This window comes from Phodopus roborovskii, unplaced genomic scaffold (assembly GCF_943737965.1).
Source record: "Phodopus roborovskii unplaced genomic scaffold, PHOROB, whole genome shotgun sequence".
NCBI lineage: Eukaryota > Metazoa > Chordata > Mammalia > Rodentia > Cricetidae > Phodopus > Phodopus roborovskii.
The window spans coordinates 30,234,249-30,248,491 of NW_026126525.1; the positions used below are offsets into that span (position 1 = coordinate 30,234,249).

General features: G+C 39.2%; 2 protein-coding genes across 3 annotated transcripts in view; one reads left to right on the forward strand and one right to left on the reverse strand.

The window, feature by feature from the left end:
- Nucleotides 1–2,660, reverse strand: part of Gabrb1 (gamma-aminobutyric acid type A receptor subunit beta1) — a 455,282-nt gene extending 452,622 nt beyond the window's left edge. Inside the window, exon 1 of the mRNA XM_051198076.1 lies at nucleotides 2,582–2,660. The gene's annotated coding sequence lies outside the window, so the exon portion shown is untranslated. The remainder of the gene's footprint in view (nucleotides 1–2,581) is intronic.
- The window catches only part of Gabra4 (gamma-aminobutyric acid type A receptor subunit alpha4), a 72,555-nt gene continuing 60,968 nt past the window's right edge, over nucleotides 2,657–14,243 (forward strand). The window contains exons 1-2 of one of the 2 annotated variants that reach the window (XM_051198072.1): nucleotides 2,657–2,985; nucleotides 3,448–3,566. In XM_051198072.1, coding sequence (XP_051054029.1) covers nucleotides 2,900–2,985; nucleotides 3,448–3,566 — 205 coding nt within the window. In that variant the 5' untranslated portion in view covers nucleotides 2,657–2,899. Of the gene's footprint in view, nucleotides 2,986–3,447; nucleotides 3,567–10,903; nucleotides 11,032–14,243 lie in introns of those variants that run through there. The other variant, XM_051198074.1, reaches the window with a different exon arrangement.

A 14,243-nucleotide genomic window follows, 5' to 3' on the forward strand; every position in this document is an offset into this window, starting at 1 on the left:
CAGAAACAGCTGACCTGACAAAGTGGAAGCTTACAGACCCCAGTTGTAAAGCTGTGGAACTAGCATTGGACCGAACCAAGCCTCATGAATGTGGGTGTCAGCTAGGAAGCCTCCTGAATGTGGGTGTCAGCTAGGAAGCCTTCTGAATGTGGGTGTCAGCTAGGAGGCCTGGGCAGTCTATGGGGCCTCTAACAGTAGAACCAGTATTTATCCCTAGTGAACAAATGGACTCTGGGGGCCCATTCCCCATGGATACTCTCTCAGATACACAGGGGGGGGCATAGGCCCTCTCACAAATGATATGACAGACTTTGATGATGGAAGGCTTCACCCTCCCTGGGGAATGGATAGTGGTTGTGGGTGGCATTGGAAGATGGGAGGGAGAGGGAACTGGGATTGATATGTAAAATAAAAATAAGATGGTTTCTAATTATATAACAATTTTTATAACAAAGTTAATATTGGAAATAGAGTGTTTCCTACTGAATTACTGTGGGATTTTAGAGACCATTAAGTACAAAAGCAATGTATCAGTGACAAACTCAATTATAGATAAATGTACTATCTATAATAATTTAAAATCCCTAAAATGCTGACTTTGTAAATTTTTTTTTTTTGAGACAGGGCTTCTCTGTATTACTTTAGAGCTTGTCCTGGAACTAGCTCTGTAGACTAGGCTGGCCTCCAACAGAGATCCACCTGTCTTTGCTTCCCAAAGTGCTGGGATTAAAGGTGTGTGCCACCAATGCCCGGACACCTTGTAAATTTTATGTACAGATGTTTTTAAGATGCAAGCATTGTCCAAATTTTATTTCATTTTTAAATATTTACAAAACAATTAAGTTCATGGCAAAATAGTTTGCTTAGACAATAGTATCCACTGATATCATGAATTCTTATGGGTGCAGTTTGTTAAAGACCATGGATTAGGGGAGGGTCATACATTGTAGCTGAGACTGTATGTTGATACAACCATATGGAAATCATTAGGAATTGAACTACTGTGTGATATAGCAGTCTCATTGCTGGTCAGTAGTTACTGTAGTAATAACTATATATTGCTATATACAATGTATGGAGAGTGTGCATGGATAATGCTTTCATGCCATGCTTGCATTATGTAGGAATTCTTCCATTATTTTTCTAAAAGACAGGTGTTAAATTTCACCAGAGTTCATAAGACAGATATCTGACTAAGGAAGTCACTGATTTATTTTTCCAGTTATATTTACTGATATTCCATGCACCTTGTGTTGTAATGAGAGATATACACAGATGAATGACAAACACCCAGCATGAGACTCAAGGAGATTACAGTCCACAGGAGGGGTATGTCAGAGATGGAATGATGGGAGTCTAATAAATTTCACAAGCCAGCAATTCAGAATGCAGACTTCCTTGGGAGCTCATAGTTATTTACACTGTTTTCCTTTGGAAAGAAAAATATTATTATTAGGAGATTAAATTAATTAAACAAAAAAATCCCAAAACTTTTCTAGTTTTCCATATGTTAGCAGTCCACTAGTCATAAAAAAATGAAGAAGTCATTAGCACTCTAAACAGAACACAATGATGTTCCCCTCCAGGGACCCAGTATTATGGAAATTACTTATGCCACTGACCATCATATGGAATAGTAGTGTGCACCATATTAATATAAAAGACACCCCTCTCGACTAATAATTAGTGTTTTTAATAGGCTTGTTTGAAATATTTGTCATTATTCCATAAAACATTAACTGTATCCTGCTTAGGGTTCCCTCTCAAGTTGTGAAGGAAACAATACCTCTGTGTATGTGTCTCTCTTTCTCTGGCTCCCTCCCTCCCTCCCTCTCTCCCTCCCTCCCTTCCTCATTCCCTTCCTCTCCCCCTTCCTCCAACCCTTTTCCCCCTTCAGTCTTCCACCTTCCCTCCTTCCTCTCTTTCTCGCCTTTTTCTGCCTTCTTATTCACCTTTGGCTCCTTATTAAAGCTGTCAACTTCTGGAATTCCATCAGTTCCATTCTGAAAGACGTTTCAAGAGGTCTAAGGTCTCTATCCCTATGGCTCCTGGGTGGAGAGGCAAGGGAGGGCATGAGTCTGTGGAGTGGGGCTGGGCAAAGTAAGAAAATCTGTTATCTTTAAAACAGTATCTTGACAGATGCCTTGGCTGTGTTCTCCAGTAACTTCCCAACAGTTTGGCAGAAGTTCACCCAGGTTACTGGGAAGAATATCTCCTCCTCTTAGTCTCTAAGCAGCAGAGCGCCCTGGCCCCTGAAGGCAAGGTCCCAAAGAGGTACCCCACACAGAGTTCACCTCACTTCCTCACTACCCCCAACCGCCACGCCCCACAAACGCAGTCATCCCGCCCTTTTCTCCACCCACATTCTCTGCAGTGGGCACAGACAAGCCCTCATACAACCTATAAGAAAGGCGCTTCTTTGTTTCCAGCCAAAACGCTAGTGAAAGGAGTGGAATCAGAAAAGAGAAGTCCGCCTGTCCTGCAGCCAGAGACCTACTTGGGGTTGTGGGATCGCTGACCCGAAGCAGGGATGAACGACCGTGGGTCGTGTCCCCTGAGTTACAGGTTGGAAAAAACTTGCCTAGCTTCGCGTGGCAGGAGCTCCCAAGTTCACCGGTGAGCAACGCGTGCAGGAGCGACAAGGTGCGGAGCTGAGCTCGAACTGGGCGCTAGAGGCAAGGGAGGGGGCGGGCGCTCAGGTCCCGCCTCCCCTGGCCGCGTGCACACACACGCCCACCGCGGCTGGGCTGGCGGAGCGCGGGCGAGTGTGAGCGCGGGCGAGTGTGAGCGCGAGTGTGCGCACGCCGCGGGAGCCTCTCTGCCCTCTCCTCGCACCCTGCACAGGGCATCTCGAAAGCCTGGAAACGTGAACAGGCTTAAAGTATGGCATGTTGCGAAGATGGTTTCTGTCCAGAAGGTGCCCGCGATCGCGCTGTGCTCTGGGGTCAGCCTTGCCCTTCTTCACTTCCTGTGCCAGGCGGCTTGGTGAGTTCTTGGGGGTGGAGGGTGAGGGGTGGGTGGTGGGAGGCGGGTGGGAGGGTTCGTAGGGTAGGTGTGCACTGGAAATGCGGACAAGTGTCCAGATCCACAGCACCCCTCTAGCCCCTCATCCTTCCCTGAGCGAACCAGATCTTCCCATTTTCGGTATCATATATGGGCTGAAGTCAAGCTTCCCCTTGACGGAGTAGACTTGGAAAGCACTGGACAGTAGCGTGCAGGAAGCGCGGGTTCTGGGGTACAGGCTCCCTGAGGGGACTTGCAGCCTGGGGTGCATGCTGCACAGGGGTGCCCTTTCCTGACAATCTTGATTCTCCACATCCCAACCCCCAACACTCCTTTAGCTTAAGGCCAGTGACTCTTATCCCTAGAAGGCAACCCCTTTCCACCTGTTCTCACATTCATTCTTAAAATAGTCTTTTCCACCCCCGTTATTTTTTGTACTTGCAGTTTAAACGAATCCCCAGGACAGAACGCAAAGGACGAGAAATTGTGCCCGGAAAATTTTACCCGTATCCTGGACAGTTTGCTGGATGGTTATGACAACAGGCTGCGTCCTGGATTTGGGGGTATGGATTGTTTCAAAACACGCAAGTGTGTTCTGTGTGTCCGTCTCTGGTCTGCTTGTCTATTTGTGGAAATATCATTAGGTACGCCTCACGTGCAAAAAATGAAAACCAGTCATTCTCTGGAGCGCCTTTCCCCTCTTCTCTCCCCCTCCTCAGTGAGACCTATGACAAGAAGACCGCCTCCACCCGTACTTTCCCATCTCCCTGCCCCCTCAGGAGCTTGGCCTCCCCCACACTAATTACCTCCTGAGACCTGACTGCAGGGTGGGGGAGAATGGAAAGTCAAAAATGAACTCAGCTGCTACACTGTGGCTGCCTGGCTTCTCTGAGCTTGAGTTTGGAGTTTCTTTCCTTGAGTCTGTCCACTTTGCACAGGTACATTGTTGCACCGAAGGCAGCTGGCCTCAGGTCTTCTGTCCTTCCACGTCCATCCCTCTGCCAAAGGTTCTCCTAATGTTCCACCTAAGACAGGAATTTGGGGCACAAAGCTGAAGCTGGCTTTTCTTCTGGGGAACCCAGTCTTTCCCTACTATCTTCTCACTATCTTTGGGGTGCTGGTCTTTTACATGTCTCCTCTAATACTTCAGAAGGGTTTAGCTTTATTTCCTCCATCAATCAGTAACTGTAAAGTGCGCAATAGAGAGACATTCACAGCACTTTGTTCTCTTACCATATTTCCTTTGTATATTCAATGGGTATTTATATGGCAAGCCTGGTTCTAGGCATTGGGTGCACCGAAATCAGATAGAATTCACCTCAGATATCCCAGCAGTCCATTTCATCAGGGAAAAGTGACTTGCTAAGATTCTGCTTGGCTCCCTCTTCTGAATGCAAAGTCCCTGCTGTTTCTATTGTAAATGAGTTAAACAAGATGGCCTCAGACTTAAAGTAGCCAATATGCTTACAATGATAAGAATGGCAAAAGTAACAAACATTATTACTGCTTATTTAACTAATTTTAACTGGATCATTTAAATGTACATTATTCTTAACTCTCACAACAACTCCAAGAAGCTGTTGCTATCCCCAGTTGACAGATTTGGGAAGTTAGGCTGATTCAAATTGAGTTTTTGGATTTGAACCCAGGTAGCATTTTGTATTTACAGGACAAAGCCAGTAGACTGAGATGATGTCCTACACTGAGTGATGAGTAAAAGGTGAACTTAAAGCATGGGGGGGGGGGGAGGTGCTCTAAGCCTTCAATTGAGGCTGTGGAGGAGGGAGAGAGTGGGAGAAGAGATAAAATAGGATCCTGGAGTGGTGAACACATGGGATGTGAGGTAGAAGAACTGTGGACAGAGTGAGAAAAGAATTGTGGGATAAAGTAGACTTGGATCAAATAGGGAGATGAGTCTCAGGAAGACAACACAAATGAGGGCTCTAAAGACAAGAGAGAATCTGAATGGACATATAGCACATTACTGATAGGCTGTGATCTGGTCTCCTGCATTCCAACCCATTTCCTTTCTGGATTGATAGCAAATGAGAACTGAGAGAATTCCTTTGGTTTCTATATATTGACAGTGATAAAGGTGGATGGGAAAGATGGAAGTTTCTCCTGATTTTTTCCATGTTGTCTCTCCAGGTATAGGTTGCCCACACTACATTTGCCTTCATGCAAATCTGAAAAGAGACTTCATTAGAGAAGTGAATCATTTGTCAATGTATGAGCTCTCATAGGTGACGAGGAAATTATCATTTCAGGTCAAAAATAGTTTTGTGGAGAATGCTGTAGATGGTATGTTACCACTTGAAACCGTATTATGTCAATAAAAGAGGCTTTATCTTCCCAGAAGATTCACATTTCAAATATAAAAGTAAGGAAAATATGTAGTTTAAATATTCATAAATGAAGCACAATTTATAGCTGGATCTATATGACTTTATTAGTAAGTGTTGAAAGTAAAAATATGTTCTCTTGGCTGTAAGACAACTTATAATAAAAAAGGAAGAAAGGAATCTGCTGCAAGGAGAGTTTTCATCATGTGCTCTTCCCCCTAACACTGTGTAGACTATAACATGAATGCTAGATTCTGGTCAGCTACAATGCTGCTAAATATCTCCAGGCCATTTTCAGTCATCTTACTTGACATTACTGAGTGATCATGACTGACATCACTCACCTGGCCATCTTTTTAAACCTTTGTAGGGCAGGGTTGCAGTTATCCTACACTGAGCGTCACCCAGTAATTACTAATGAAGTTACCACAAAACACAATATCAGAGGTGTCTTTCATTCTGCTCATGAGTATTTGTGTTCAGATAATTGACTTTTCAGAACTGGGCCATTCTCTGTAAACAAGTAGTATTCCAAATGTGACAGAAGGGTGGTAATTATCACCTGCGGTATGTGGATTATTTGTTTACATGAAATGTTAATTGTGAACTACTTAAAATAATGGAAACATTACTGTTATCACATATGCCTCAACTTTCATCCCATCGATGACATGACATTTTATACTTTGTGGAAAGTTTGGCATTTTAAAAATAAGATGAAAACCATTCAGATTTTGACCAAGGTACACTGTAAATATGGATCGACTTCCTGCTACCTTTAATCCCATTTCTGCTCTTTGTGGGACATTTACTTTTTATCTGTTTATACAACTTAGCTCTGTTCCATTTAAAATAAAGCTAAAAGCAAAGAAGTGAATTGAAATCGGCTGGTTTGTGACTACTCAGTAGGCCAGGCAGAGGTTGAAATAGATTTGGAAACCAAATTATGTATTTTTAACTCAGCGGCACAGCTTGCAGTGGGGAGATAAAGGGAACTGAAATGTTTCTCTTCTCTTTATCCCTCCAGGAACTCCTCTCTCTTGCCTGTACATTGTCCCGAGTGGGAAGCAAAGGGGAAAGGTGGGAAGAGCAGGACAGTTGAGAGAAGCTGGAATGGACTTCTGAAGGGCAGAGTTCTTTCGGCTTCTGATGAGTCAGACCATATCATGCTGACATAGTTGTTCCTGTTTAGAAGTGGCACCAAGTTGACTTTGTCACAAAGGAAGTAGAAAGCCATTCCTTCTGTGTTTTGCCCACTTTGAACACAGTTGTATGGCTTTATAGGACTACATAGCTGGCCACAGGAAGATAGTTTAAGAATCATGTCCTTTCCAGTTTTTTTTTTTTTTTTTTTTTTTTTTTTTGCTTATCTAAGGGACACATAATAATTTTGAGGGCACATAATCTCAAATAATCAATACTTTAATATAGGTGGCACTTAGAAGGTAGAGGCAGGTGAATCTCTGTGAGTTCGAGACCAGCCTCATCTATGAGACAAGATCTAGTTCTAGAACAGGCTCCAAAGCCACAAAGAGACCCTATCTCAAAAAACCATATATATAAAAACCATATATATATGTGTATGTGTGTGTGTGTGTGTGTGTGTGTGTGTGTTTGCTTTAGACCTTTTTCCATAACCTTTCTGATATGGAAACAAAAGACTGTCATCAATTTTGCAAGGTTGTCGAAGGACTTCATATTACTGGAGTCCTTTGTGGTCTTTTGGGGGTGTTGAGACAGGATTTCTCTGTATTGCTTTGGAATCTTTGTGGTCTTAAATATCTTCATGTACAGTACTTAATAAGATTATTACAGAAACAGAGAAATTCAAGGCAGGCATCATTTCTCTGCTAGAGATGAGGCTGGGAGAAGATGCACTGAATTGTCCAAAATAACTAAAACTAATAATTGATGAAGTCACAATTCAAACCACATCTTCAAATCTTTAGTCATTCAGCTGTTGGGTATGTCCATTTTGGGGGCTTTCTTGTATAATACTATGTATTAAGAGTCAGCTTGTCCTGAATACATCTTGTTATTTGGTTAAGGATAAATAAGTAGTTACAATATCCGCAAGAGAAAAATAAGATCTTTTTATCACAAACTTTAATATTTAAAATTGAGAAGAAAACATGGAAACTCATATTCATTTAGGTGAAACTTGTGTCTTTCCCTAACAGTGATATTTTCAGATGATCTGTATCTCAGCCTGAAAATCACCAGCTTTATTAACTGAATGTCAAATTGAGTATTTCAAATAGAGGAACAGAAAGATAAAACTTCATTTCCAGAGTTGTTCATTGAACTGTTTGTTATACCAGTGTGCAAATACAGTGTTATGCAAAAGGAGTAATATTTGGTTCCTAAAACAAGATTTGGAGCCAAAATTTGCCCTCATTTACTTAACTTCTAACCAAGCAAAATAAAGAGACAGAGAAGCAAAGATAAAATGAATAAATGATAATACTGCAGGATAATTTAGTAGAATCATGAGAGAAAATACAATAGGAGAGGAATCTAGTCTGTGTGGAAATGAAGGCCTAGAAAGTCAAGTTGACAGCAAAGGGTGCCAGGAGGGAAGGAGTAAGAGAAAAGTTATTATTGGGCAAACACACCACCAACAAAATGAAACCAACTCAACAAGCAAGCAAATAAAAGGTTAAAAAGTAGACAATGGATTAATATGATTTTTGAGAATGAAAGGTTTTTGGTACCCTTCTTGTTCTCAAGTAGGGCCAAGAATATTAGAATATTGGGTTAGGAGAGTAAGTGGAAACCAGGTTATAAAAGGCCTTTCTATAAGGCCTTTCTATAATGGGGCCTGAATGATTCTCTTAGCAAACTTGGATGTCACTGACTGTGAAAGGACCTGCCTGGTTGACATGTAAGGAAACATTTAGAAACAGAGGAAAACATGAGACATACGATGAAGCTTTTGTGTTTCAGGGTTTTGTTGTTGTCTTTCTTCTCTACAAGGAGATGACTGCATGGAATGAAGTAGATGTAGAAAGAATGGATGTAAATGACAGAGAAGATATTTTGGGGATTTTAATTCAACAGAAATGATGATGTATTTAATATGAATGATCAAGGGAAGTAAAAATAGCTCCATGATTTCTATTCTGAGAAATTGAACAAATGTAGTGTTTTAACTTATGGGGGACTGTCCAAGTTTTCCTCCCATGCTCAATTGCTAGTAAAAGAGCAGAAAATTAAGCCACAAAACAAGTGAACTATTCAGTGTGTCTGATGTAAATGAACATAAAGCATGGGGGACACGTTTTTAACTACATAGGTGGGGAGGGTTTGTTGCTAAAGTGACACCCGAACATTGATCATAAGGGATAATATCATAAAGAACATTTGGGGCAAGGTCTTCTGGAGAGCATGCCATTCTGTAATGGCTGGAAGTCAGGGTTTTTGCAGTGCAGATGGAAGTACTGTGGAAGAAGGTGCAATAACAAAGAAAGGGTTGTATAAAGATTTGTCAACATGCTTGTAGACTTTATTTTTATTTTGAGTCAGACCAGATAAAGCAGGAGGCGATCATTTCAGGGCCACATCCTGGATTGGTGATCTTTTATAAGGCTCACTAGGAATTTGTGTTGAGAACTGAAAGAAGCAGAGATGGTTTGGAGTTTTTCACACTCAGTCAGGCAGGTGATGATTAACACTTTGTCCAAGCAAGTGGCAGAGTAAGCTGTCAATTTCTCAGACTTGGTTGTCTTGTGCCTATATTTTGCTTCTTAAGATGAAGGATGACAAATGAAAGAAATGAGGCAGAGTAAAGTTTTGACTTCATTATCTAAAAGTAATCCAATTGTCAGGGTGATAACAGAAAACCTGCAGAGGCATGGATGAAGGATTTGCATGTGTACATGATAAACTCGTGGATTCTAGATATCAAGTACAGAGGAGCTTGGAATTTAGGGGTATTGGGTATGTCAACACACATGGTATTTGAAGTCTTAAGACCAAAGAGTTTCCAAGAGATTAAAGATAGTAGAGAAAAGGCACAAATATCGATCTCTGAGCTGTGATGCCTCCAATGTTATTAGGCATGTAAAGAGGAGAAATACTTTCTCCCCAGGAAGTCTGAGAAAGAGAGATTGTATGCTTTAGGAAAAAAACATAATTTCCAACAAACAGATCAACGCAGACTGGGCTTAAATTGGTCACTACATTTTGTGGTATGTATGGCTTAGATAACTTTGAGGAAAACAGTTCTGTAGGTGGGCATGGGAGGAGGAAGGGAGGCAGTGGTTGTTTACTTGGAGGCATTTTTACAAAAGAATAGAGAAATGAAGGATGTAGAACCAACTGAAAAATTTCTGAAATACTACTTTTTGTAGTTATTATTGGCAAAAGACATAATCACTAATTGTCACTTTGAGAATGCAGGCTAAACATTAAACATAAGGTATTAATGTGTTTCATGAAATAGAACTTTGTTTTAAAAACACAAGACAAAATATAGTCTTAAAAGTTAATGAGAATAATGGGTTTGCTAGGGGGAAACTCATGGTACAAACAAAAAATTCAGTGAATCAGAAAACAACAGAGGATGGAGGGGACAGAAAGGAAAGATTTAGAGCAGAGTGTACTGATTTTTTTTTCAGAAGTTTAAATATGGAAAGGATATTTTTAAATAATGTGGAAATACATATTTGGAATACATGAAAATAAATATTTTTGAGATTAGAAATATCATAAATTGTTTGTGTAATGACTAGGTGCTATATAGATGCATATTGCAATGGAGAGAACTGGTGTATAGAAGAAAGATCATTTTACACAAATTTATAGGAAAATGAACATATTAGTGCTGTCCTATATTTAAATTTTCTTTGAAGTAAGGACATCCAAATCCATTTGGTAAGTCCTGAAACAGACCATGTCAAATATAGATAGTAGGATATTAGTAAACTGATGTGGTTTAAGGTAAAATTTCAGTGGGTCTTCAGATTTCATCTAAAAACATTTTAGCTTAGATTTGTTTATCATTAAATATTGCTACTTTATATTCTAGGCCTTTTTGAATATATTTATTTTAAGACTCCTTGGGTACACAAGATGATGTTTGTTTAATAATACATTTCCACTATAACCCATACCTAACCTGCTTTTTGTCTATCCATTCATTCATTAAAATATAATGACCATAGCAATTACCTGGCATCCAATCCAAGGAACAGACCCTAATTTGAACTTGGAATTTTATAAACATTTATTCAGTCCTCTCCTCTTCTTGAGCCTCTCTCTTAGTCCATTGTTTTATTCCATAGCTTTTCTCTAATGGGTGCTTTAGGTTATCCTTATTTTTGAAGTACATTTAAAACAAACAGCTATTTGTCTTTACCTTGCTGTATATAAACTTTTACTATGTCTTAAACTTAATGATGCATTGTTAAGATGCATTCTTTTTGTTGCATAGTGCTATCGATCCTTCCTTTGCTTGTTATGTGATGTTCGCATTGCATAAGAACCAGCTCATTCGTCTGCTCTGTTGGCAGTAGATTTTTTTGCTTGTTTCCCAGATTGTATTGCTGTGAATATTCTGGCCCAAATTTCCTGCTGTAAATGTGCAAGAGTTTCTTTTGCATATATATCAAGGAATGGATTTTTCTGGATCTTAGTGTAAGTAGGAGTTCAGCTTGAAGATATAATGCCAAACTGTTTTTCCATGGTGAGTTTACAAAATTAAACTCCCTTTTACAATGAACATAAATTCTTGATCCACACATAATTTAGCATCAGGAAAGTGTGTGTGTGTGTGTGTGTGTGTGTGTGTGTGTGTGTGTGTGTGTGTGTCTGTCTGTCTGTCTCTGTGTGTGTGTGGTCCATGGGAATGTTTAAAATGGCTTTTTATTTTGAGAGAATTTTAATATTTATTGTTTCCATCATGTTCTAGTGTCACTGAAAGTCTTTTAAAATCTTTATTGGCTGCAGGGATTTTTTTATTTTTATAAATTTTGTGTTCATGGTTTATTCATATTGTATTGAACTTTCTGCCTCTGTTATTGAAGACATTTACTGTTTATCAAGTAAGTGAATGTTGATAGAAGGATCATAACATGTAGAAGGTACAAATTTTTAATGTGTCTTAAGTCAAAGAAATATATCTAACTCTGAGCTATTTCTTGCTTTGTTGATGAAGTCATTGGGTATCTGTTGTCTTCGTTTAATATTCAGTAAATGCAGTACTGTTCTACAACTTGCTGATTTCAAGCAAATTAGAAATTTCTCTATTATTTCCCTGAGAATTATAGTGTTGTTGCTTTATGCCTAAGTTCTCTGATTTTGAACACCATTGGCACTTTGTAAGATGTAAGTTTGTGCATTACATGGATGGCTGAAAAACAGTAATGTTTCCTAAGGAGAATTGCTGGAGAGACAATATGGAGAACTACGATTGACTAGTTCTCAGATCAGTTAATCAGGTTTTTATTTTGAGATATATGACAGCAAATTGTATACTTTTATCAGAGATCAAAAAGGGCATTGATGTCCTTTAACTAAGTCTTTGACTGTTGAATAAGTAGTGGAGTATTATCTGATAGTTTGTTAATTGCCTTTCCATCAAGTTAGATAAAACCATTTTCCTGAACTTAATATAACAGTTGTGTGACTGACTCTTGATGAATGTCACTCACTCTCTTTGCCTAACAGACTCTCAGGGTTAAAGGAGTAACCTCACAGAAAGATTTTTTAAAAATACTTTAAAAATTTCCCATTACCAAAGAAGTAGGATTTTTTACAAAAAAAAAAAAAAAAAAAAAAAAAAAAGAGTGTATTGTGGGAAGAAGTTTTTCCAAGCTCAAATTCTCCAGTTTTTATACAGTTATGATCTTTGCAAGGTTGACTTGAACATTCTAAATAGTAGCATTAGAAGTAGTATCCCTAAGAATTTTTCTTAATTGTATAACTACCATTATTCATTGACACGTGATTTATCAGAGACCTATTAATTTCAGGTGACAAATCAGTTCTATGGGAGCATACAAATATAAATCAGACAGCTTCTGCTTTAATTTGGAAAATTTTTAGCTTAGTTCATGTAGCACATGTCTCACATTTGAGAAATTGTGAGAAGCACTGAAAAGTCATGACTGATGATATTAGAAACAATTGTTAGCATCTCATATTTACAAAGTGCTGTGCTAGTTTGGATCTTGAAAGGGACTGGGATTTCCTTCCTACTGCTAATGATGAAAACACAGATTCAAGGACTCTGAAGAAAGATGCAAAGGGCTACAAGAATATAATTTAGAACCTCTTGTTGAACAAAGAGGATGTAGGTATATCAGCATGCACAATCAAGATAGTGTAATACAGTTCCATATTTAGCTAGATGACAACTGGTTACTTATTTTATGACATAATATAGTGAAACTAGAACACATCTTGAAGGCAGAGAAGAAGAGTTAGAACTCTGTCTTAGTCTCTGTGAACCCAGTTTCCAGATATACAAAATTCTCATAATAGTAATGATAGCACCCTCTAAAGATGTAATAAAGATGAAATGCCATATGGAATGAAATTAGCATCTTGCCTGGCATAAAACTAGAGCTTAATTTTACAATAATTTTTTGTTTGCTCATTGTACCTTGGTTCAAAAAACCATCTACTATAAGCTACTGTACACAAAATGTGCCACTGGATTTCTCCACTTTCCCTTTCCATTCTGTACACTGGTCCTGTTACCTTGAGTAGGTTAACAGCCTCTTATGAGACCCTTTCTGCTTTTTTGCCACCTCTAACTTATTTTTCATATAAGAGCCTGTGTGATTTTTTTAAAATATATAATTCAATCACGTTTTCCCTCACTTCAAGCCTTTGATGGTGTGTCAGTATTTTTGGGGTACAAGTCGAACTTCTTACTGAAGCCTACGTTCATGTCAGAGCTAAATTTAATATCAAAGTAAAAGCTCAGGGTCCAGTGAATATAAGGAAAATGCTTTTTCATAGCTCTGGGGTATCAAGACATAACTAAGCTTGGTTCGTTGGCCTGGAGATGGTTGTCTAATCTGTGTTGGTATATAGTTCTCCTTCAGTGCATTTCTGTGTTCTAATCTCCTCTTTTGGTAAAGCCATCGATCACTCATATTGGATTGAGTACCACTAAAAAGATCTCATTTTAATGCAATTACATTTTTAGAGCATTATCTCTAAAATAGTTGTTAGAAGGTACATACTGAGAGTTAGGACTTCAACATGTGAATGTGAGGGGAATATAGTGCAGTCCACAGCAATCTACATTTCCACCTCTGCGCCATTTGCTGTCATTCTGCAAGTCCTATTGCTTGCTGTTTAAATGGTATTCACTGTAGCATGTGTTATGTGTTGCTGAAAAGATGCCATTAAAAATGGGGGAGGGGCTCAGGTGTAGGTGGATGCTCTGTTCATGGTACCCTGCTTTTATTTCTCTGTGTGGCTTCAATCTCTTATCAGTATCCTCCTTTGCTTTATCCCACTGGTCTCTTTATTTGTCCTTGAAAACTGGATTCCCACTGTCCCCCTTTGTCACAGGCTGTTGTTCCAGCTCTTCCATTTCATGTTTGTGCTCCAGACTTGTTTGAAAGTCAGTACTTTGAAGAAGCAGTGCTGAACACAACCCTGAAATTTTTTTCAAAGAATCTTTTCTTACTTGCCTGCACTCCATTCTGAAATATGTTTGTGCTTTCATTTGTTTCTTTGTTGTTTATTTTCTGACTCTTCCTTGAGGCAGGAAACGCCTCTAGAACCTGGCATGTAGCTGGTGCTCCTGTAAATAATTATTGAGTAGATGTCCTAAAAAACATCCCTTTACTAGTCAGGTGCACTTAGAATCTCACTCAGTCTTAAAGTGCAATGTAATCTTATAAGCAAATGCCAGATAATGTCACACACTAAGACTGA